This window comes from Ochotona princeps, chromosome 4 (genome assembly GCF_030435755.1).
Source record: "Ochotona princeps isolate mOchPri1 chromosome 4, mOchPri1.hap1, whole genome shotgun sequence".
NCBI lineage: Eukaryota > Metazoa > Chordata > Mammalia > Lagomorpha > Ochotonidae > Ochotona > Ochotona princeps.
The window spans coordinates 80,804,954-80,830,691 of record NC_080835.1 but is presented as its reverse complement, the minus strand read 5'-3'; the positions used below and the strand labels follow the sequence as shown (position 1 = coordinate 80,830,691).

Genomic DNA, 25,738 nt, shown 5'->3' with positions numbered 1-25,738 from the left:
TAAATCATTTTATCCTGCTGTTTGACATGACCTCCCCTTTCGTGTTCAGTACCACAGATTTTTCCCAGTTCTCCCTATAACTGCATTTGTAGGCCCCCCCTTTTTTCGTATTATTGTATTTATTAAGGGGAGATGGAGAGCCAAAGCTCTTATGCTGGAGAAGACCAAGCCTGAGATTCATTCTGGGTCTTCCATGTGTGTGGATGGGACCCAGTTACTCCAGGCATTCCCTTCTGCCTCCCAGGGTGAGCAACAGCAGGAAGCCAGAATCAGGAGTACAGTTAGTGGTTAAACTCAGGCACTCCTATATGGGATGTGGTGTCTTAGGGGCTATGCCAAAAGACTGCTTCCTGGGCCAGCTTTTGTTGTTGTTTGAAAGGCACAGTGACAAAGAAGAGAGGTTTTCTACCCCCTGATTTACAACCCAGATGCCTGTACCAGCTGTGCCTTGGCCAGGCCCACACTAATACAGGGGCCCAGGTATTTGAGATATCATCCACTGCCTCCCAGAGTGTAGATTATTAGCAAGAAGCTGGACTGGAAATGGTGTGGTAAGGAGCTGAAGCAGGCACTCCCGTGTGGGATGGGACAGCTCGAGTGGCAACCGCTGCACCAGACGTCGGCTGCCAGCGCCAAGTCTGAATTTGTCTCCTTTCACCTGTTCTTATTCAGCCCTCATTTTTCCCCAGGGCTTGGTGGCGTCTTCCCTCTCCCTTCTCACTTGTAAGCCGATAAGAAAAGTTCTCATTCGTTTTTCTCCTCACATTCAACCTGTGCACTGTTTGTGACTCAAACTCCTGTGCTTTTCTGTCTTCATTCACTATCAGAATTTCTGGAAAAGCAACTCCCTGCTCCCTTTACAGTGTGTCACTCTGAATGTGATGAGGCGGGCCTGGCGCGGTGGCCTAGCGGTGAGGCTTGTTCCTTTGACCCCCAGCCCATCTTTTCTGTGTATATTGGTCAGCCAAGGAGTGCTGGCTATCTCCTGATTGCCAGATGTGATTCTGCTCTGATAGTATTTATCCCCTCTTCTGATGCTGTTTGCTTACTTCCTCCACTTCTCTTTTGGCTTTATGATATGCTCTTCTTGGTCTGCTTTCTCTGAAACCACTTGTATTTTTCATCGACCTTCCTTCCTCCCTCCCACCTCTGCCCCAGTGTAAATATTTCCAGGATTTAATCTTGACCTCTTCTATCTTTGTACTCTTATTTTTCTGGGACAGTATTAGCTCCCATGATTTCACTATTTTTATCTTAGTTCTGATCTGATCTCCAGATGAAAGAACTGTTCTGACCACGTTCCTCTCCTGCTCAGATACCTTTGATGCTTCAAATTCTTTGAGGTCTTTCCAGCTTTATCTTCTTTCCCTAATAACTACTGTGTAATCTCCCCCTCTCCCTCCCTGTGCTCTTTAGAGACTCGCCATATACTGAGGAGACTAGATGGCACTAATGATTTACTCTCAGGCGAAAATGTGAGATGTGTGACCGGCTGCCCTGTGGTCCCTCACAGATTGAAGAACTAGTTTCTGGTAGGATGGCCACAGAAGATTTCATAGAGAAAGCATTGGCGTTGCATTTTGAAGGATGGGTTGATTTTTTTCTATGTGTTGATTAGGCAGACGTTGGGTAGGAGTGGAAGTTATGTCCGGTTGGATACCGTGTAACAGGACTGCATGCTCTGTTGCATTATCTGGATGGTGATCCCTGGCTGATGGAGTAGAGCCCAGAGGACCTGGAAGTGAGAAATGGGAATACAAGGTTGTGGGAGCTGTTGATGCTTGCCAAGAGGGCTTTAAATGAAGTTCCATAGGTAGATCTGTTCATTGAATGAGAACTTAGCATTTTGTAATGCTCACTTAATAATGTTGAGCTAGGCAGCCACATTCCTGCTTTTTAATAATTTACATTTTTGTGAGGAAGAGATGCTACAAACATAAAAACTGGGACGGACGCTTGTGGCAGCAGTTAGGTCCCTGCTTTGGACTCCCACATCCTGCATCAGGGTCCCTGGGTTCAAGTTCTAGCTCTGCTTCCAGCGCAGCTTCCTGTTAATGTGCACCCTGGGAGGCAGCAGGTGATGCTGCCACCTCTGTGGGAGGTCAGGATGGCGTTCCAGCCCCTGGCTTTGGCCTGGTGCAGCCCTGGTTGTGGTAGGCATTTAGGAAGTGAGCCAGTGAGTAGAAGATCTGCATTTTGTCTCTCTGAATTTAAGTCAGGTTGTGATAAATACCATGAAGAAAAACAATCAGGGTAAAAGATAGTGATCAGTATTAGTTTTTGTTTTATGGGTCCCTTATAATTAGTGTGTTTTTCATTGGGTAGATAGAAATTTCTTTTTTAAAGTAGGCATCGATAAGGACTGAGTCACAGGCTTCCTTCCCATTTCCACCCCCACCTGTTGCCAACATGCATTCCTCTGAACTTGTTTCTCCTTGGTGTGGCTCTGGAAAGAGAGGGAAGGAAAGATGGCAATGGGAATAATGCATTGAATCAGTGGCTGTAAGACTGTGATGAATGTAAATGAGAGAATCTTGTTCCATGAAAATAACCAATTATTTTAATCTGGAAGTTATGTTAGTTAAAGACATAAAAAGCTCTCTAGCTCTCTCTCTGTACTCTTTAATAATAAAGCTACTAAGAGGATGTGAGAATAGAAGAAGGGAAGCTTAGACTGCTGGGGGTTATTAAGAGGACAGTAAGCATGTAGAGTAGATTGGGAAGGATGAGAATAAAAAGAGACAAAGGCTGTTTTTATTGGGTTCTGTCCTTGGGTCCTGTGAACCCAGCTGTACTAAAAGCAACTCGACTGTTGCCGTGGTGTAGTGGGTTGAGAAAATAGGTGCCTGATGCATTCCTAAACAAAGCAGAGGACAGCTCAGGCAAAAACACTGGTCAAATTCATGGGAGTACGTACAAGTATTATCAAGGGCAATTGATCTGTGTAACTGGAGTTTGTTCATTCCATAAATATCTGAGCATCTACTCTGTGCTGGTTACTATTTTAAGTGTCAGTGATGTGGTAGTGCATGTGAAATACAAAGGTCTTTAGTCATTGGCACTTATAGTAAGGGTAAATATTAACACTAAAAAAAACCCCACATTGCATAATTTTTGCTAGTAATGAAAGCTATGATGAAAACAGTAACATTGAGAGTTTTCAGAAGGTGGAGACACTATTTTATTTGCCAAAAAATAACTTGTTTTTATTTTCCAAGTACTGTTTTCAATTATGTTTCATTGAATTTTCCTTCTTTACCAAGTGATGACGTTTCAAATCAATCCCACATCCCTCTGGTCTTTAAGAGTCCAATTTAGGGCCCGGCGGCGTGGCCTAGCGGCTAAAGTCCTCGCCTTGAAAGTCCCGGGATCCCATATGGGCGCCGGTTCTAATCCCGGCAGCTCCACTTCCCATCCAGCTCCCTGCTTGTGGCCTGGGAAAGCAGTTGAGGACGGCCCAAAGCTTTGGGACCCTGCACCCGCGTGGGAGACCCGGAAGAGGTTCCTGGTTCCCGGCATCAGATTGGCGCGTACCGGCCCGTTGCGGCTCACTTGGGGAGTGAAACATCGGCTGGAAGATCTTCCTCTCTGTCTCTCCTCTCTGTATATCCAGCTTTCCAATAACAATAAAATCTTAAAAAAAAAAAAAAAGAGTCCAATTTAGTCTCAGTTCATTCTCACAGTCAATCAAAGCATGTCTTCTACCAGCTCTAGACTTTGGCTCTGAGTATGCAGCGAAGATGGGAAGTGGAGAAGACTGTAGTGGAGTAAATGGAGGGTATACATGCTAAACTCAGATTTACTTACAGATTTATGTTAAATGATCTCTGAACACCTAAAGAAAGCTATTTGAAAATAAACGAGGAAGTACAATGGAATGATGAAGCAAGAACAATAAAAAGATAATGATGAATGTTTGATCAATTTATGGTCTCACTTCCAAGCATATGGCTCTTATTGCTCCCTGCATCAGTTGGCTTTTGATTCCTTTGAATATCTGAGATGAGCAGCATAGGAAATAGGGAGCTTTGTTTCTGCTTCTGGTTTAGACTCACAGTCAGGATTGGACAGCCTCATGAGGATGGTGAGATGGTCACATGATGAGCCAAACAGCAGGGAAACCTGACCAAACACAGCTGCAGTGACCAAGCCTCCTTTGGGAGTTACCTTCTCAGGGCATCCTGCTGTGATCTAAGGACCTCCCACCAGACCCACCACCCAGAATAACACAATTACATATAGGATCCACCTCAGTCCTGCTGCAACTAATCCATTAACTATGTCCCTAAGACTTTGAGTAAAAGCATCTGCGTGTGTTTGAGGAGCCAAATCCTGTCTAAACTGTAATACTCAGTTCCTCTGGTGTTTTTATTTGAATCATCCAACTCCACCACTAAAGCATCGATTTCGCCACTTTATGCTGTAATGTGTATGTGGAGGTTTGTCATTTTCATGAAATCAGAAACCGTTCTTTTCTTCCTTCAAATAGTCCTCCCATTCCCACCACAAGGTTTGAGCTTTATATAGGTTAAGTCACTTGACATTTCACAGATCACAGAAAGTTCTTTAAAAAAAAAAATCTATTATCTCTGTTCTTGCTTCCTTCAGCCTTTCTGATCATATGGAGGTCTGTTACCCTTATCATTTCTGGGTCATTTTTAAATGTATTTTTTTTTTCTGCTGCTTTGCATGCTTTATTATTTCTGATTGGATGTCTAACATTGTGAGTTTTAAGATTTCTTTTAAATATTTCTTGGGTTTGGCTGTAATGCAGTTAGGTAATTTGGGAGTGGTAGCTTGCTTTTGTTAGAGTGGGTCCAGGATAATATTTAGGCTAGGGCTGCTTTGGCTCTGCTACAGACTCAGGCCGTTTCTAAGGAGTAGAGCTAGAGCCCGGCACTTGAAGGCTTGTTTCCACTCCAGCTGCTGGGAACACCAGCTCTGTCTAGCCAGGTGTGTGCTTAGGTTGTCGTCCTGCCTATTCCTTCCTAGTGGTTCTTTCTCCAGTCTCAGTTTTATCACACACATGTTCACGTCAACACTCAGCCAGTGGTTTGAGCTCCCTCCAGGCTTTGAAGCACCTTCTTGGGGCCACAAGTTCTAGGCATGATGGCCTCTCCAAACTCTTAGACTTATGGAAACCATGGGTTCTGGGTTCCCTCTGCTTGTGCTGAGGCTCAGGGACACTCCTTAAGCAGTATTTGGGTATTTGTAGAGTTCAGCTTATTTTTAATCCCCTCAGGTAGCACTGTCCTGTACTGGTTTTAGGTTTTCTAGTTGATAAAACAAGAAAGGAAATCTGATTCCTGCTGTTCCATCAAGTTAGAAGCAAAGATGTCTGCCTCCATTTATCATAATGTCCTTTTATCTTTAGTTTCCAAGCATAAATTCTCTTCTCAGATGTAATTATTTCCTTCAGTATACTTTTGAATCTCTTGTGCCTTTCTTGTTTCACATGGGTAAAACCATAACCCTCTCTCTTGGAATCCAGGGCAAGGGGCAGGGGGTCTGGCCAAGGGCAGGGTTTGTTTTCAGTTTCCTAACATGCAGGCATCAGGGGCTATTAGCACCCTGCAGTAAGAAAGTATCCTTGGCCACCTGAGAGGTCCCTGGTCAGACACTGCTCAGTGTTCTATGTGGACTCTGGGACCTATGGCTATTTGCTGTGTGTCCAGGCCATCTGCTGGCCGCCAGCACCCCTCCCCTGACAGGCCCTGGTGGGAGGGCTACCTTCCCTTGCAGCTGACATTCCTCACCCAGCCAGAACAGCTCTGGGCGCCCCCCCAAACCCTTGGGCAAGCCCCTCTTTCTGGTGCTTCCCTAAGGCCTTTGTCTTGGAAATGTGGGGTATATTTTTCTGATTAAAGGAAATAAAAAGGGCCACACTCTTATTTAAAAAAAAAAAACCATAACCCTCGGTAAGTCCATTTCTTCACTTTTCAGTGCCAGCCCTTTATGGTTGTCAGTGGTGAAGAAGACACAGCCAAGCAGTTTGCACTTTAAACAGATGACATTACAAACTACAAGTGAGCCCAGTGATACTGTACTTTCATATCATTCTTCCACTTTCCTAGTACCTACTCTAATTTTTTTTAGGAACTGTCAGTATGGCATTAACAGGTTGAGTGGCCATGCTGCAATGCCAAACTCTCATGGGTGTCAGTTGAGTCCTGGATACTCCACTTCCTACCCAGCTCCCTACTGATGTTCCTGGGGAAGCAGCAGAAGGGGGCCCAGGTCCGTGCATGGAAGAGCTCCTGGGTCCTGGTTTCAGCCTATCCCAACCCTGGCTGTTGCAGCCATTTGAGAAGTGAAACAACAGGTGGAATGCCCTCTCTTCTCTCTCCCTATCTCTGTAATTCTGCCTTTCAAGTGAATAAAATGAATCTTTTTTAGGAAAAGATTTTATTTTTAAAGATTTATTTATTTTTATTGGAAAGGCAGATTTACAGAGAATAGGAGAGAAAGGTCTTCCATCCGGGGGTTCACTCCCCAAATGACCGCAATGGCCAGAATTGAGCCAATCCAAAGCCAGGAGCCAGAAACTTCTTCCAGGTCTCGCACATAGGTGCAGGGTCCCAAGACTTTGGGCTATCCTCCAGTTCTTTCCCAGGCCACAAACAGGAGCTGTAAGGGAAGTGCAGCATGTGGGACATGAACTGGATCCCATATGGGGTCCTGACATTTGCAAAATGAGCATTTAGTCATTGAGCCATCATGCTGTGACTTAAATAAGTCTTAAAAAAATCTTTTTATCAACATTTCTGACATTTCCTCCCCCATCTTCTTATTTCTCTTATTTATCACTGAGAAATTAACATGATAAAAAAGGAAAATTCCCAGAACCCTTGTACTTTTTTTTATATAATAGATTCATTTTCTTTTTGATGATATTTACATTGTTGAGAGGGATGCATGCCCATGTTGACCTCTGATCAGGGTTTGGAAGGTTGAGGAATGGGGAAAAGTGAATGGAACAACTGCCTTTAATCTCATATTTTTCCCTGTATCTGATGTAAGTGGGAGAAGGGCTGTAGCCCAATCGCATCAGTACCTGAGGATTGAGGACAGCCACCCAGTGACATCCCAGGGTCTGTGATGTGGAGCATGCTCTGACAGTACAGCTCAAATGGTGTAGGAGGACATTGTGACCGTAGGTCAGCGACCGTAGTCAGCGAGCACAGGATTACAGTTGATGGGACAATATTTGTATGATAAACAACTGAAGGGATGTCTTGTGTGTGACTGATTGGATATCCTTTGCATGAGAACAACTGTATGGCTACCTTTTGTATACCTGATGAGATATCATTTGTATAAGAACAGTTGAGTGGGAAGTAATATACAAGGCAAAAGGACTTCCAAACTAAAGCATAGAAACAGTTGATGGTTCTGTTGATGAACTAAGTATCTCTACCCTAATCCTGTATGACCCTCAGCATATAAAGTCTGTTGCCCCTAATAAATTTTGGCTGTTGATCATCAGTCAGTAGTCCAAGCGTGTTATTATCGGCTCTGTGCACTAAGTCCATCGCTGCAGGACAGCGACAAAATGGTTTCAGTAATTTGATTTGTTCTGCTCTCCATGATACTGAACATACTCTGCAGGCCTTAGTCAATTGGTTGTAATGTCCTCCATGAACATCTGGGCATGCTGTCCGCTGCATAAGCCTCAGCAACCATGAGGACCCAGTTTTGACACATACACTCCATGGTCTTGTGATCTAGTTGGGAGGGGGGGCGTCCCAAAAGACTTGACTCCTATGGGTGCCAGCCAGGGCAAAGTCCAGCTCAATCTGTCATCCACATCAGCCTGCATACACACTGGTGGTTGCACTCACTTGGTCAGTTCTGTCCCCAGCCCTTAACATGTGCTAGTGGGAGTTGTGGCCCAGACTGGCATGGCTCGCCTCACCTTGGCATTCACCAGCAGGTGCCTCACCCTGTTTGGCCCAGCCTGCCTACCAGTTCCCGCTCATGTTGGCAGGTGCTGCTGCTAGCCCAGCCCAGCCCAGTCCCCCAGTCCTAGCCCCAATATGAGCTCTTTCAAAATTCAGGTACCACTTGAACAGAGTCAGTAGAAACTCTTGGCCAATGATTTCAAGCACTAAGTATGTGTAAAAGCCTGTGAGTGTAAAAGCCAGGTTGATGTTGTGGCCCAACCGGGACTGTCCTGCACCCTGTCCTCTTCTCAATCTGCCAGTGGGTGCTATGAATTGACTTAACATGGCCCTCCCTGAGTCCTGACCTCCACATATGGCAGCGGGTACTGTGTAACCTGGCTTGATCTGAGCTGCTCCCAGTCTTGGTTCTTGTCATCTGTGGGTACTGTGTCTACAGAGTTCCCAAAGTCGTTCTATCAGTTCACCTCCCAGTTACAGATTTCGTACACACTGGTGGATTCTTGCCCCAGCCTGACTTGGCCAAGAACCTGCTGTTCTGGCAGGTATAGCTGGCCTTGCCTGACCAGTTCATGCCCTGTCCTGGCCTTCACTGTTGGGTGCTATAGCTCAGCCCTGCCTGGTCCACCCCCAGACCTAGTTCTTGCAGCTCAGCAGGTGCTAGAGCCTAGCCCAGTCTGGCACACCCCAGACCCAGTCCACACCCATACCAAGGAATACTGCAGCCGTGTCTAGCCCTGACCTGTGTTCAAGTGTGTGTGGGCCCTGTGTAGCAGACAAGGCCCCAGGCTGGCACAGCATACTACCACAACACTGGGCTTGGGGATCTGTGCTCTTGCAGGCATGATGGGCTGAGCTAGGCATGAGCACGAAACTCACCAACACTCATGGATACTGGAGTTGGGGAAAGCTGGGTTGGTCCAGGCTGTAGCACCTGTAAATGCATTCAAAAATTGGGTGTGGGGCTGCTCTTTCCTCATCATCCAGCAACAACATAAAAGCAGAAACTGCAGACTGCTAGGTAAGGACTTAGCACCTGCTTGCTTGTGTGAGATCTGGGTCTGGTAGTCAGCCTGGTAGTGGGCCTGATGGCAGAACTTGGGGAACGCCCCATCACCACCCCCAGCCCTCAAACAAACCAGCTGTTATGGCTCATCTACAGGGATGAGGCCACGATCCCCCACAGAGTTTGCTCCCAGACCTGGTTCTCTCATGAGCTGGTTAGTATCATGGCTCAGCTTAACATGGTCCACATGCTGTCCCAACAGTCACTGGCAGGTACTGTGGTCGAGCATTGCCAGGCAGGCCCCCCAGCCATGGCTTTTGTGTGCACTAGTAGGTGGTGATCAATATCAACAATCCCAGCTCAGTTCTCCCATGTGGCAGGTGTATTGGTTTGACCCCAAAAGATCGTCCAGTTTCAGCTCCCTCATTTACTTGTAAGTGCAGTAACCTGGTTGGTAGAAGTCCCGTGGAAGTCATTCCTCACCTGTCATGTTCTCCCTCAGCAGTCCTGCTTCTTGCACATCTCCACACCTGCTTCCCTGACCAATCCACAGCCTCCCATGCCCACAAGAGTTCAGGTCCTCCAAGCCCAGTTCTCTGGCAGTGTGCTATGCCAGCCTGGGGCCTTGCCTTTCCATGCAGGGCCCACGAACTCGTGTGCAGTTCCCCAGACCCTGTCTGCTAGAGTGCCAGCATCTGTACCCCAAATATCTTTTTTTTAAAAGGCAATTATGCTGGCATACTGGTATAGTTAACACAGATTGGCATTAACCAGGCCCAGGATGCCTGGCAGCTACTAGCTGTACAATGCAACCTAGGCCATTGCCTACAGCTGGGGTAGCTCTGTACTTTCTTTCCCAGCATCTGCATCTACTTCTTTGTCTTTTCCTTTTACCATCTGTTTCCCATATCCTCCACCTATACCCAGAGTAATCAAAATTCTGTAACATTTCATTCTCTTCTCTGTACACTGCTACTATTTCATTGGGTTCTGAAGTATTTCTTTAAGCATATAGAAACTACTTTCTATAGAAAAAAATTATCAAAATGGTTTATACTTTCTCTAGTCATTCCTCTGCCCTCACTCCCATCATGTATCCTCCCTTAGTTTCATTCCAGTTCTGGCTTTTATACTTACTTCTCTACAAAAAACTATTATTGAATGGCAAGTATTTGGCTCAGTGGTTAAGATGCTGCTTGGATTGCTAGCATCCTGTGTGGGAGTACCTGGATTCAAGTCCTGGCTCTGCTTCTAATTCCAGCTTTCTGTTAATGCACCTATTTTCCTTCCTTCCTTCCTCCCTCCCTCCCTTGCTTCTCCCTCCCTCCCTCGCTTCTCCCTCCCTCCCTCCCTTCTCCTTCCCTCCCTCCCTCACTTCTCCCTCCCTCCCTCGCTTCTCCCTCCCTCCCTCCCTCGCTTCTCCCTCCCTCCCTCGCTTCTCCCTCCCTCCCTCCCTCGCTTCTCCCTCCCTCCCTCGCTTCTCCCTCCCTCCCTCGCTTCTCCCTCCCTCCCTCGCTTCTCCCTCCCTCCCTCGCTTCTCCCACCCTCCCTCCCTCGCTTCTCCCTCCCTCCCTCCCTCCCTCGCTTCTCCCTTCTTCCCTCCCTCGCTTCTCCCTCCCACCCTCACTTCTCCCTCCCTTCCTTCCTTCCTTGGTCCACTTTGTTCACTTGATTTCCAGAATGTCATACTGATTTTTTTGGGCAACTCTCTGCTTTTACTCCTTTGCTATTTTTCACCCTTCTCTCCATCTCTTTTTGTTTTGTTTTGTTTTAAGACTTATTTATTTTTATTGGAAATAAAAATACAGATAGAAGGAGAGACAGGAAGATCTTCTGTCCCCTGGTTTACTCTCCAAGCGGCTGCAACAGCCAGTGCTGAGCTGATCCCAAGCCGGGAGCCAGGGTCTTATTCCAGGTCTCCCACATAAGTGCATAGTCTCAAGACTAGGCCATCCTCCACTGGATTCCCAGGCCATAAGCAGGGAACTGGATGGGAAGTGGGGCAGCTGGAACAAGAACTGGCGCACATATGGGATCCTGGTATGTGCAAAACAAGGCTTTAGCCACTGAACCATCATGTTAGGCCCTTCTCTCCAAGTCTTAATGCTGGCTACCCAAATACTCAGCTTCATTCAGGTCCTCTTTATTCATCTTTATTTGCACAGTGATCTCATCCACCTGTGGTTTTTAACATTCATCTGGATTTTAATGATTTCCAAATGTTTTTTTCTTGATGAAATCTTTTAAATTCTGAATTTGTGTATTAAGCTGCCTATTCAAGACTAATACTTATGACAATTGTAATGTCTAAAACCAAAATCTAAAGCTTTCATTCTTTAGTTTGTTTTGCCTTTCCATTCTAGTTAATGGACAGAAGCCTTGAAATCATGTTTTATTCTTTTTCTCATATCCAGAGGCTTACTGTGATGGAATCATGTTAGTACCACCTTTAAAAGTACACAATACAACTATTTCTCACTTTGTCTCTTACCTTGCCTTCAGTTCTACACACAGCTTTAACACTTGCTTAATATTATGTTCTCAACATAGAGTAGTGGGGAGAATAGTGGTTTGTTAATCAGATTGTAGAAATTCCTTCCCACAATTTTGTAATGGCTCTCCTTTTTACTTGAAATAGAAGTTAGGAATGGGTGTTGTGGTACAATGAGTTAGGCCTCCTTGGATGCCTGCATCCCATAATGGACCAAACTTCAATCCAGCTTCCTGCTAATGTGTACCCTGGGAAGCTAGTAGATGATGTGGCAGGTGCTTAGGTCCCTGTCACTCACATGGGAGACCTGTATGGAATTTCTGCCCTCTTTGGTCTGGTCCAGGTTCAGCTTTTGTGGGCATTTCTGAAAAATATTGGTAGGTGAAAGGATGTGCTTGCTTTTATTCTCATTGTCGCTTGCTCCTTGCCTTTCAAATAAGTAAGTAAACTTCAAATAAAAAAGTGAAAGCTGGGCCCGGCGCCATGGCCTAGTGGTTAAAGTCCTCGCCTTGAAAGCCCCGGGATCCCATATGGGCACCAGTTCTAATCCCGGCGGCCCCGCTTCCCATCCAGCTCCCTGCTTGTGGCCTGGGAAGCAGTCGAGGATGGCCCAAAGCCTTGGGACCCTGCACCTGCATGGGAGAACCGGAAGAGGATCTGGGCTCCTGGCTTCAGATTGGCGCAGCACCAGCTGTTGCGGTCACTTGGGGAGTGAATCATTAGATGGAAGTTACTTCTCTCTGTCTCTCCTCCTCTCTGTATATATCTGACTTTGCAATAAAAAATAAATAAATCCTTAAAAAAAAAGTGAAAGCTTTTATGGTGGTCTTCAAGGCTGTACAAGATCCAGTCCAGGAGGGTTCGCAAGTTACTTCCCAGACCTTATCTGTTCTTTGCCAGTTTCCTATTTTGCTCTACTTGAGAACATGAAGCGTGTTCTTTTTTGGTAAGATTTATTTATTTGTTTTTATTAGAAAGTCAGATATACAGAGAGAAAGATTAGTTCACTCCCCAAGTGGCCACAACTGCTGGAGTTGAGTCAGTCTGAAGCCAGGAGCCTCTTCTGGGTCTCCCACATGGGTGCAGAGTCTCAAGGCTTTTGGCCATCCTTGACTGCTTTCTTAGGCCACAAGCAGGGAGCTGGATGGCAAGCAGGGCTTTTGGGATTAGAACCTGCGTCCATATGGGATCCCGGCACCAGGTGCAAGGTGAGGACTTTAGCCGCTAGGCTACCATGCCTGGCTTACTAGGTGTGTTCTTCTCTATGATCTTTGTATTTGTCTGTCTCCTCTGCATAGGATACTTTCTTCAGTGTTGTCCATTGTTGGCTCTCCATTAGCTGGTCTGTGTCCCATTTGTGTGTTTGAGAAGAGTGCCTGTGATGGAATTACTTGTGTTCTAACAAGTGAAGGATAGAGGGGCCAAGGATTTGGGAAATGTGTAGGTCCTCTTGGTGAAAATGTACTTGTAATAGTGAAAGAATTAGGGAACAATGTTGTGTGTAGTAGGTTTAGCTCATTCCTGCAATCATAACATGTGCATTGGAGTGTCAATTTGAGTACTGAAGGTTCCACTTCTATTTAATAAAGATTTATTTATTTTTGGAAATGCAGATTTATAGGGAGAGAAAGATCTTCCTTCTGCTGGTTCACTCCTCATGTGGCCACAAATGTTGGAACTGATGTAATCTGATCCAAAGCCATGGATCTTCCAAGCAGGTGCAGGGCCCTAAGGTCTTGAGCCATCCTCTGCTGCTTTCTCAGGATATCATCAGGGAGCTGGATCAGAAGTAGAATATTCAGGACACAGACCTGCACACCTATATGGGATGCTGAGGCTGCATTGTCAAGCTGAGCCATTCCATGCCAGCCCCAAATGCTCCACTTTTAATCTAGCTTTATGTTAATACAATTGGGAAAACAGCAGAGAGGGCCCCAGTTGGGACCCCTGCCAACCGTAGAGCAGACACGAATGAAATTCTGGGCTCCTAAGTTTGACCTGGCCCAGCCATTGCTGTTGCGGCCATTTAGGAAGTGAAGAGGTCTTTTTTCATCTCTGTCCATCTTTGTCACTCTTTCAAACAAATTTTTAAGAAAAAGAAGGGGCCCAGCGCAATGAATCAGTGGCTCAATCCTTGCCTTGCGCGAGTTCATGTCCTAGCTGTTCCACTTCCCTTTCAGCTTCCTGCTTGTGGTCTGGGAAAGCAGTAAGGGATGGCTCAAAGCCTTGGGACCCTGCACCCTTGTGGGAAACCCAGAATAATCTCCTGGCTGCTAGCTTTAGATCAGCTCAGCTGTGGCCATTGCGACCACTTGGGGAATGAACAAGCAGATCTGGCTTTCTGTGTCAAAATCTACTTTTTCAATTAAAAAAAAAAAAGAAAAGTGAAAGGAAGGGGCACAGCGCAGTAGCCTAGCAGCAAAAGTCCTACCTTGCTTGCACCAGGATCCCATGTGAGTGCTGGTTTGTGTCCCAATGTCCCCGCTTCCCATCCAGCTCCCTGCTTGTGGCCGAGGAAAGCGGTCAAGGACAACCCAAAGCTTGACCCTGCACCCTTGTGGGAGACCTGGAAGAAGCTCCTGGCTCCTGGCTTTGGAAAGGCACAGCTCTGGGTGTTGCGGCCACTTGGGGGAGTGAATCAGCAGACAGAAGTTCCTCCTCCCTGTATTTTCTCCTCTCTCTCTGTATATCTGACTTTCCAATAAAAATAAATAAATCTTTAAAAAAAAGGAGAAAAAGAATTCATGTAGAAGAGATTGTATAAACAAATTTAGCAGAGAGATGAAGCAGCCTTCAACTCATCAGTGAAAACATTCGTAAATTAGGGTTCATAAGTTTATTAAGTAATAAGGCATTCTTTTGTAGATAACTTTGTAGTCCCTCTGTATAGTTATGATTCACTGATTTATTCTTCAATGTAATGAAAGAATGTCAAACAACTTTTTGACCATTTGGGGACCTATTGTTGAAGTTTAGTAAAATACATTATTGTTAAATTTTTCCTTTGGTTAAGTATTCAGGGAAAGTAAGTTATATGCAATTAATTTTATCTGTTTTATAAACAGACAGCATAAGCATGGTTCCTGTAGTTTTGCCATGTCAATTAGGAGATTTAGGAGCCTAACTAGTTCTTAATTTAACTCAGCTACCTGGCTATTTTAGTTCTCTGCCTGCTTTTGATTTTCAGTTGTGGTGTTTATACTCTCTTAAAATTCATTAGAGTTAGTGTTCTTTTGAGAGGGTATAATGATTTTCAACATAAAAGAAAGTCTTAAAAGTTGCATGATCATTTCTTTCTGTATTTGTATACCCTTTCCTCATGATGGAAGAGTACACGAAAAAATGAGGGTGACAGGAAAAAGATAAACAGAAAAAAGTAATATGAAGGCAGGAATATGGTTAACACATAAAGTGCATGTCGTGGAATCACAGATTGGCTGAATTTCTTGTTACCCAACAGTAAGAGGTGAGCGTAGTTACGTATATCATTTACTGAAGTGCGTAGATCAAAAACTAGTTGTTCAAGGGAAAAACTCAGTTAATTCTTGTTCTAAGCTTGAAATAAATCTCTTTCTCATTAGTAATACTGGGTGAAAGAAGCAGGTATCTGAGGCAAAACAACTTTTTTAGAATGAACTATAGACGTTAGAAGTTACCATTTGTTTTCATGAGCATATTGTTTGTCAGTGTTTTTAACCTCTTTGGGTTATAGATTTTCAAATATTTTTGTAGTTCCTATCATGGATTTGGTATTGATAAACACAGTGATTCTAAACTCCAACAAGTCTGAGAGAGTTAACAAACCTTTCTTGTGATTTTGGTGTAGTTTGCTGTCAGAGCATTTGTTGAGAAACCGTTCAGGAGGATTGCAGATTCCATGGAATCAGTACATTTCACAGTCTGTAATACAGTGAGCAGTATCCTCCTATTTGTGTAGTAAAATAGTCATACATTTCATAAAGTGCTTGATCATCGTCTAAGAAAATTTATTACTTTTGTTGAAACACAGTTGCCAAAAGAAGTCATGTGTCTATATCAACTTGAGAAGGAACAGCAGTAATGATGAATGTATTTGGACCTCTTACTTTGCCCTTTTAGTAATTAATAAATTACTAACTTTTCCCCTTAATGTCCCGTTGTTGAAATAAACTATGTAAGATTATAAAGTATTATTTTCTAAATTAATTTTTTTATAGAGAAGACAGATTTACGAAGAAAAGGATAGACAGAGAGGGAAAGATCTTCCATTCATTGGATCACTCTCTAAATGGCCAGAAGGGCTAGAGCTAGGCTTATCTGATGCCGGGAGCCAGGAACCTCTTTTGTGTCTCCCACATGGGTGCTGGGTCCCAAGGACCTGGGCTATTTTCCTCTGCTTTCCAGCAGGGAGCTGGATTGGAAATGGAGTATCCAGAACATGGACTGACACCCCCATGGTATACTGGCACTTGAAGGTGGAGGATAAACCTATTGAGCCATGATATTGGGCCACAAAGTACCATTGTTTTTGATCTTCCATTTGTTTGATTTGCTAGAATCTTATTAGATTTCATATATGTCTGCTACATTGGCTTAGGTTCCATTTCTTGTGCTGGCTCAACAGTTTAGTATGAGGGTTTTACAGATTTCCATTTTACTTTTGACCTTCTGTATCCAGGGATTCTGCATCTGTTGGTTCAACCAATTGTGGATTGAAAAGCTTTGAAAATGAAATGAATCTGTACTGTGTACACCTTTTTCTTGTCATTATATTCAAAACAAATACAGTATTTGCATAACACTAAACATTGTGTAAGATATTTTAAATAATGTGGGGAAGATTTTGAAAGCATATACATTATATGTAAATGTTACAATGTGTTAGACTCATGTAAGGGATGTGAGCATCTGTGAATTTTGATATATGAGGTATTCTGGAACAGTTCCCACCATGAATACTGTGTGATGACTACACTTCTTATGAGGAGTTCAGGACAACTACAGAATTAATAGGTCTGACACTGGGCCCAGCGGCGTGGCCTAGCGGCTAAAGTCCTTGCCTTGAACGCGCCGGGATCCCGTATGGGCGCCGGTTCTAATCCCATCCAGCTCCCTGCTTGTGGCCTGGGAAGGCAGTCGAGGACGGCCCAATGCATTGGGACCCTGCACCCACGTGGGAGACCCGGAAGAGGTTCCTGGTTCCCGGCTTCAGATCGGCGTGCATCTGCCCGTTGCGGCTCACTTGGGGAGTGAATCATCGGACGGAAGATCTTCCTCTCTGTCTCTCCTCCTCTGTGTATATCTGACTTTGTAATAAAAATAAATAAATCTTTAAAAAAAAAATAGGTCTGACACTGACTAAAAGTACCTTCAGGTCGTTGATTGGAAAGTTCTATAGAATTTCCTGAAAACTGTTGTGCTTATGTTTATAATTTGTTACAGGAAAAGATTGAGATTTAAGTAAGCCAAAGAAAGAGACAGAGTTTCAGACCCAGGCTTCTGTTACACGTCCACATATGATCAGGAAGCATATCTCCTAGCACCAGTGTGTGACTGTAGTAGGCATGAGTACTGCCAAAGCGAAAGTCTCATCTGTCAAGTTTCTGAAGATGTTTTGTGAATCAGTGTGATTCAACTTACATGGAGGGTTTTATTGTTTGAATTGGTTGATACCTATGACCCAAATCCCCTACATCAGGACCCATATGGCCAAGTTCCCTCCCTTAGTCACACCGTTTTCTATCTGGATGGCCTAAGGCTCTCCAAGACACTGTTATAGCCTTCAGATACCCAGGATTGCCTGCTGGAAGCCAAGAGGAAAGACTGAAGCTTCTCTTTGGACAAAGCCAAATTGTTATTCCAAACCTATGCGGCTGTCTGTGTGTGATTCCTTGACATCATATTAAGCCTATAGGAATTCTATTCTTGAAAATTGGTTCTTTTAAATTTGAACTCTATGTTTCTCTAGCTATATCTTAAAATTATAGGACATTTAGATTTTGACTGCACTGAAATTGAACCATCCTTTTTGTTGTTGTTTTAAGAATAAAGGCTCTCTTCAGTTTGAAGACAAGTGGGATTTCATGCGCCCGATTGTTCTGAAGCTTTTACGCCAGGAATCTGTTACGAAGCAGCAGTGGTTTGATCTGTTTTCGTAAGTAACCCATTAATTCTCTTAGTTAACATAAGTGTAATATATGATTCTAGTGTTTGCCTATTTACCTGAATAAAATTATTGCTGGTTCTTTTGGGGTTACCTGAGACCTATCAAAATTCAGTGACTTGGTTGAGGGACACACAGGACAGAACATAGAACATACTCTCACTATTATGGTCTATTATTGTGAAAAGATACAGAGCAAAGTAAGGAAAGGAAAAAGGCACATGGGTAAAGTCTCAGGGGAGGCAAACATACACTTGCTTTCTCCCAGCAACCAGATTTTCTTTTCTTTTTTTAACTAATTAATTAATTCCTCTGCCCCATCCCCAAATCGCCCCCAAATACCGAATTCCCCTATATCATTACTATAACATAGCTCTTCATACACAGTCATATGTTCATCATTGTGGGCATGGACATTGGCTGAGAGTCCAGCATCCTATTGTCAAGTTACAGCTAATAGTTTCATTAGTAGTCCATCTTCTGGAAGTAGAGAAGCACACTGTACTGCATCCTTACGTCTGGACATGGTAGTCTCTATTACACAGTCACCACACATCCCTCTTAAATGAAAAGCCACAGTACAAAATCAACAACAGGAAGAAAAATAGAAATTTACAACACCATGAATTTCTCAAGAGGTTTTGATCGTTCAACAGTCCTGAATTGCTGGCAAACCCACTACTCCAATCATGATGAAATCTCTCCCGAATCCGCTGGCTGCTAGTACACCTTAGTGTCTCCGTCTGCCTAGATCTTTATTGCCAATGATTGGCTGGGATCATTGATCAATTTGTTCTGTTCTCCGTCCTCTGCCATGGTACCAGGTGTCCTCTGGAGTGGAGTTCCGGTTCGCATCCAGACCCGCCCAAATTTTCTGTGTTGTGTTGTCTCCTAGGGAAGCTTGTTAGAGACTCAGTGGTCAGGTTTTGTTTGTTTGTTTGTTTTAAGAGTTACTTATTTGAAAGACAGTGACAGAGTTTGAGAGGTCTTCTGTTTGTTGGTTCACTTTCTAGATGTCTGCAATATCCGGGCTGGGCCAGAAGGAAGCCAGCAGTGAGAAACTCTATCCCTGACTCCCAGTTAGGCCATCATTGTTTGCCATTCTGGGAGCATTACCAGAAACCAGACTAGAAGTAGAGCAGCTGGGTCTCAGACTCTACTCCACTGTGGAGTGACTGCTGCCCAAGGCTTTTATGGGAGCTTCTCACATAGGCCATCTCTGTATCACCCACTGAAATTCCAGACTTTCAGAAGTACAGATATTTAGTATAAGCCATATTGTTTGATTAGTTTAGGTACACTGAACTGCTCCTGGCGTTTCAGGACAGCTTTGTGTTAGAGTGGAAAAATGTTGCTCATTCAAGTTCTCAGATGCCAGCCAAGGGCTAACCTTGCAAGCAGGTTTTTCCAAGAAATGCAGGCTTGGCTCTGCTGTGTTGACTCTTGGCTTTTGGCCAAAATGTCTTTACAGATTCTGTTGTCAGTAGATCCCCATGCTGCAGCACTACTTTTAGTGTTGACTCTTGTTATGCCTTTTGGGGGGCCCTGATTATGCCCATCAAATCCGATTTCATTAACTTTAAGAGTTACCTACCTTAGTCAGCCAAGTGACTTTGTCCTTAACTTTCTCTATGAACCTTTGAAGAACTTTGAGAACCTTCCAGGGTTAGCATACACAACAAATCTCAGAGGGCATGTGCGGGGTGGGGGTACCCTAAGCAAGACAGACATTAGGTAGCAAAAGCTAACGAGGTTCCCTGTGTCTTCTCTTTTGGGGTCTTTCACCCTACGGCTCTCTAACCAGTTAGTTCAGCTGAGACTTTGGTTCTGGATGAACTAGGACTGTTGGGTTTCACTTTTGCTTGGCTTCACACTGGCTCACTTGCTTCTTGGTGTGAATGGCACCTGGAGGTGTTCTGCACAGGTGTGCAGCTGGATGTGATTCAAGTGTGATTGTAAGCTTGATGGTTAGTTTAAATTCAAAGCCCTCTATTACAACTTGGAGTTTTCCTTTAACAAAAGGGGAAATCTTTAAGGAAAAGTTTTGAAAAGCAAAAGTCACTCCTTCTTCCCCGCCTCTCCTGTGCCTCTTCAGGTGCTGGGATTTATTTTTCCCTTAGAAAAATCAGGATATCCTATTTAGTAAAGAGAACTTTCATTTTCTCCAAAACATCCAGACCTGTGAGCAAAATAGAAACAACATTTTTTTAAAGACAGTTTTATTCAGTTTACTGTGTTCAGGAATCAGAATGAAATCCTGGAATTTTAAAACTTTTCAAAATAACTTTAGGTTACCTTACAGCTCTTATGTCTTGATTATTTAGTGGGTAGTCTATCAAAAGATATTGATTTCTGAGGACAGCTGTATTAAGCTGATCACTAACTTTGGGAAAACTGCCTTTTTATTTATTTATTTATTTTTTTTAAGATTTATTTATTTTTATTACAAAGTCAGATATACACAGAGGAGGAGAGACAGAGAGGAAGATCTTCCGTCCGATGATTCACTCCCCAAGTGAGCCGCAACGGGCAGATGCACGCCGATCTGAAGCCGGGAACCAGGAACCTCTTCCGGGTCTCCCACGCGGGTGCAGGGTCCCAATGCATTGGGCCGTCCTCGACTGTCTTCCCAGGCCACAAGCAGGGAGCTGGATGGGAAGTGGAGCTGCCGGGATTATGTGGGATCCCGGGGCTTTCAAGGCGAGGACTTTAGCCGCTAGGCCACGCCGCCGGGTCCGGGAAAACTGCCTTTTTAAAAGTCCAAAACGCAACTGGAAGACATTATGTTGGGTGGAATAAGCCAGACACAGAAAGACAAATACCTCATGTTCTTCCTTTTGTGTAGGAACTAAAAAAAATTTTTTTAAAGAAACAAACAAGTAACAAATAATAATAAAATAAAAAAGAAGTGCCTGGGTAGATCACTATTGCTGCAAATATGGTTTTGTAAAGGTTTGTTTTATACCTTTGTCAAACCAATGCTTAAAAATGTTATACTATTTGGCTCAGTGTGATGACCTAGTGGCTGAATCTTAGTCTTGCAAGGCTAGCACCCCACATGGTTGCCAGTTCACGTGCTGGCTGCTCCACTTTCCATCCAGCGCCCTGTTTGTAGCCTGCGAATTCAGCAGAGGATGACCCAAAGCCGTGGGACCCTGTACTTGTGTGGGAGACCTGGAGAAGGCTTCTGGCCCCTGGCCCTTGGTTTTGGGTTAGCTCAGCCTCAGCCATTGCAGCCGCTTGAGGAATGAACCAGCAGATGGGAGATCTTTTTCTCCATCTCCCCTGCTCTCTCTAAATCTGCCTTTTCAATAATGTTTTTTCATATGCACCAGTAGGTAAAACTTACAGAAAATACTATTATAGAGATTTAATTTTGTTTGTAATGCTGAGACTAAATTTCAGTTTCTTTGCCACCCACTAAAAGTTGTTTCTTTGTAGTTTTTTCCCCGTTTTGATTAGTTTTCCTAACTGGATGATTCTTTTAGCATTTATGAAATGACGAGCATATTACACACATTACATCAATTTTATATACATACAAATGCAGTAGCCACAAAATACAAAGCCAAAAAAAAAAAAAATACAAAGCCATCATTAACCCCTTCTTCCTCTACTTTTTTTTACTGCATAACTCATTTTAATGAAACTCTTAACAGGAAATTCAGCATTAAGAGACTAACCTTGCTGCAACAGCCGGGAGGGGGCCGTGGGGGCTGAACAAACAGTGACAGGTGATCCCTTCTTCCTATTTCTTTCTACTGTATCTAAAGCTTTGTTCTAGCCCTGGGTGCTCATTGAATTCTTACTTTCTCATATGTGGAGGTGAGAAAAGCACACACTTTGAACATTTTTGATGATGTCAGATTCACTTACGGGAATTTTGGAACATTTTTTCTTCACACCTGGAGGCAAGAACAAAACCTGGAGACATAAGTTATAGCCTGTTCCATGTCTCCCCTCATGTTGTCAGTTGGCATGACCAGAAGCAGCCAGTTGATTGAGAAAGCCAAGTTTCCTGGGGTTAGTTTTGTCATATTTAAATTAATTAATTCATTTTTGAAATTTAGTTCCATTTGTAAGATGTATGCTTATTTTCATTTTCATTTGAAAGGAGAGAGAGAGATCTTCTGTTAGCTTGTTTAGTTCACAAGCATCCACAACAGGCAGGGCTTGGTCAGGTCAAAGTTAGGAGCCCAGAACTTATTCTGGGTCTGTAACGTGGAGGACAGGGACCCAGGTACTTCAACCATGAGCTGCTGTCTCCTAGGACAGCTCATTGGCAGGAAGCTGGATCAAAAGTGGAGGTGCTGCAACTTTACCGAGGCACTACCATATCGGGTGCATGTGTTCCAAACAGAAACTTAACTGTTGTGTCAAACGCCTACCTTCCCCACCATGTTGAGATTTCTTAGGTAATTTTTTTACTTCTCAAAACAGACAAGCTCAGCTGCTGTTTCATACCAGGGGTGATTTTGTAGCCATCTGTGTCAATCAGTTTTGTGTTAGTATGCCAACAGATATCCAGAGGTTTTCTTATTAGTTCACAGGTTTGGAGTCTGAAAGTCTAGGACATGTTGCAGACATGGACAAGGCCCCTCCCTCCTGGTGATGCAGTATGGAAGCAGAAATAGTCATAGAGTGAGGCAGGAAGAAAGACTGAGTGGGGCTGGGCTCAGGCTTTTGTAGCAGTGCACTCATGAGAATCAACCGACTTCCAAATGGCTTCCTCCAAAGAGTATCAGAAGACAGGCTCAATTCCTCTAGCAACTAATTGTTGCATAAGGAGGCTCACTGGGGAGCTTAGTGCCTGTGTTTTTATTGGGGGCTAATTATGAAGGCAGCCTCTGCCTGGCATATCGCCAAAATTCCAAACTCCCAAAAGGAAAGCAAGTGTTCAACATAAACCACAGTTTTTATAAACAGTTTAGGTACAAGGATTTCCTATCAAGAATGATTGGGAACACTGTAAATCCAATTGTCCAATGCCAGCCAAGTTCCAGTCTTGTAAACAGATCTTTCCAAGGATAGCAGTTTTAGACCTTCTATATACTAGTAACATGCTATGTCAATGAACTGTAGGTATGTGATTGCCTGCTCTGTGTGCAGTAAGCAATTATGCCCATTTTGACAAGGATGCCGCAAAAGAAAATACTCTTAATTTCCTAAATAACATATAGCTTATATAATAACTTTGACCTATAATTCTACCCTTTCAGAAATTAAAAAATAATTTTAAGATCTATTTATTTTTATTGGAAAGACAGATTTTCAGAGAGGAGAGGCAGAGAGGGAAAGATCTTCCATCTGCTGAATCACTCCCCAAGTGGCCAAAACAGCAGGAGCTGAGCCGATCCAGAGCCAGGAGCCAGCAGCTTCTTCCAGACATCCCACATGGGTGCAGGGTCCAAGGACTTGGGCCATCCTCCTTTGCTTTCCCAGGCTACAAGCAGAGGACTGTATGGGAAGTGGGACAGCTGGGATATGCTGGCACTTGCAGGTAGATTAGCCTGGGGAGCCATAGCACCAGCCCTGAAAAATTAAAATTTGATTAGAAATAGCATGTACACATACATTTTGCTTAAATTATTTGATAAACTCTTGAATATGGTTGGTTTTTCTTTTAGGGACTTGTCAGCCTTCATTGATATGATTTAGTTTTTAAGAATAATGCTTTTTTGAGTACTCCTGACTGGGGAAAGAAGTTTGGAATGATTGTGTTCTCTGCCTAAGGTGTACTTCTGAATGTGATGCTATGGTTAATAGTTAATAACCATATGCTTGTTATATTTGCTAGTCTTAATGCAATATATATATATTTTTAAGTCTTGATCATTTCTGAGTACCTAAAACAGCCCAAAATATTGTCTTCTTAAGTAAAATGATTCCTGTATGTCTTACAAAAGATGCAAAAAAATGTAGTTTTTTTTTTGCTTTTATTTTTTTATTATTATTTTTAATTCATTAATTACATTGTATTATGTAACACAGTTTCATAGGTACTTGGATTCTCCCCACCCCTCCCCAAACCCTCCCACCATGGTGGATTCCTCCACCTTGTAAATGTAGTTGTTTTTATCCTTCCGAATCTGAATTCATTATTATTATTACTATTTTGGCTGTTATAACAAAATGTCCGGAGTAGGCTGCTAACAAAGGTTTATTTAACTCACAAATTTGGAGACAGGAAATGCAAAAAGCATTGCTCAGGCTTGGGTGAAGGCCTTGCTTAGCTGCATTACATCCCGGTGTGAGCATGTCTGATCTCAGATCCTTTCATAAAACTGCAAGGATTCAGTCCTCGGGCTCTACCTTAATAATCTCATAGAGTTCACTTTTTTTTTTTTTTTCAAATTGGAAAGGCAAATTTCAGAGAGAAGGACAGAGAAATACTTTCCATCCTCTGGTTTATTCTCAAATGACAAGAACTGAGCCGACCTGAAGCTAGGAGCCAGGAGCTTCATCTAGGTCTCCCATGTTGCTGCAGGGTCCCAAGGCTTTGAGCCATCCTCCATTGCTTTCCCAGGTCCCAAGCAGGGAGCTGGATGGAAAGTGAAACAGTGGGGACTAAAGCCAGCGCCATATGAATTCCTGGCACTTGGAGCTGGAGGATTAGCCAGTTGAGCCATTGCACCAACCCCATTGAATCACTTTTTAAAGGCCCTATTTTTAGACACCCTGGTAGAATTTAGCTTCTACCCCCCTCCCCACCTTCTTTTTTCTCAAATGGATAAATCCTTTATCCACTTTTAGGAGAGGCCTGTAGAAATGTGGTTGTTTTAGTTGGATAATATGAAACCTGAAAATTAGAGGGCTAGAATTTCTTATTCAATTTCATTTTTAAAAGATTTCACATTTATTTGAAAGGTAAAGTGAAACAAAGGGGAAGTGCAGCAGGTAGGATGCAAACTGGCCGTCATATGTAGGATCTCAGAGAATGTAGGGCAGGGATTTAGCCACTAGGCCATCGCACTGGGCCCAGCTTCTACCCTTCTAATACTATTATCATGTGACTTCATGGATTAATCTCTTACATAAACTGGGGAGAAGGAGGTGAGAGGGACCAAACCATATTAAAACCATAGTACTGAGGCACAAATGTAATGTATCAATATTAAAGTACATTGGTTATTTGATTCCCCTTTCTCATAATGAGTATCTTTGTTTCTCATTTGGAGTAATGCTGACACTTTGGGCAATAACTGACATTGTCCTGGATATTGTGTTTATCATCTCTTGCTTTCCCCTTTATAAACATCCAAAGTAGAATGCTCTGTGTGTGCTTCTCTTGCCCTGGTATTGAAGCACAGATAAATGCTTCTGAGGAAACAGTTCCCACCTCAGTTGAAAATTGTTGCTCTATCCCTGTTGTGAGATTTAACTCTCGTCTATGAAATTAAAAACAAATTATTTCCAACTTGTGAGATGTTGTTTAAAATTCATTCATTTTTATTGGAAAGCTAGATTTCCAGAGAGAAGGAGAGACAGGGAAAGATTGTCCTTCTTTTGATTCACTCCCCAAATGTCCGCAAAAAGCTGGAGTTGAGCTGAATTGAAGCCAGGAGCCAAAAACTTCTTCTGTGTCTCCCACATAGGCGCAGGGTCCCAAGGACTTGAGCTATCCTCTGCTGTTTTCCCAGGTCATAAGCAGGGTGTTAGATGGAAAGTGGAGCTGCTGGGACATAAACTAGTGCCCATATGGGATGCTGACCCTTGCAGCTGGAAGATTGCCTTGTTGAACTACCATGTCTGCCCATTGAGAGCTATTTTTAAAGAAAATTCATGTTTAGTATAAATAATATTTTAAAGAGGCAGTCATTGTTACATAGAGGGTTAAACTGATGCTGCAACTAACACGCAGCTGAAGAAATAAAAGTCAAGAACCTTCTTGAAGAAAATGATGCTACTGTATGATCTATGAGTCATTGAAGAATTTAATCAGAGGAAAAAGTTTTGAAGGGATGAAACTAACAGAAAACATCAAAATCCATGCGATATAGTTTGCACTGATTTTTGTTGGTGAAATGTGTCTCTTCTAGACAATAAATAGATGGGTTTTGTTTTTTAATCCCGGCTACTACTCTATGACTTTTTTTTTTATTAATTACATTGTATTATGTGACATAGTTTCATAGGTACTGGGATTCTCCCTACCCCTCCCCAAACCCTCCCCCCATGGTGGATTCCTCCACCTTGTT

General features: G+C 43.3%; 1 protein-coding gene across 1 annotated transcript in view; it reads left to right on the top strand.

The window, feature by feature from the left end:
- Positions 1 to 25,738, top strand: part of CUL5 (cullin 5) — a 102,566-nt gene that overhangs the window by 5,634 nt on the left and 71,194 nt on the right. Inside the window, exon 2 of the mRNA XM_058663951.1 lies at positions 17,422 to 17,531. Within this exon, the coding sequence (XP_058519934.1) occupies positions 17,422 to 17,531 (110 nt within the window). The remainder of the gene's footprint in view (positions 1 to 17,421; positions 17,532 to 25,738) is intronic.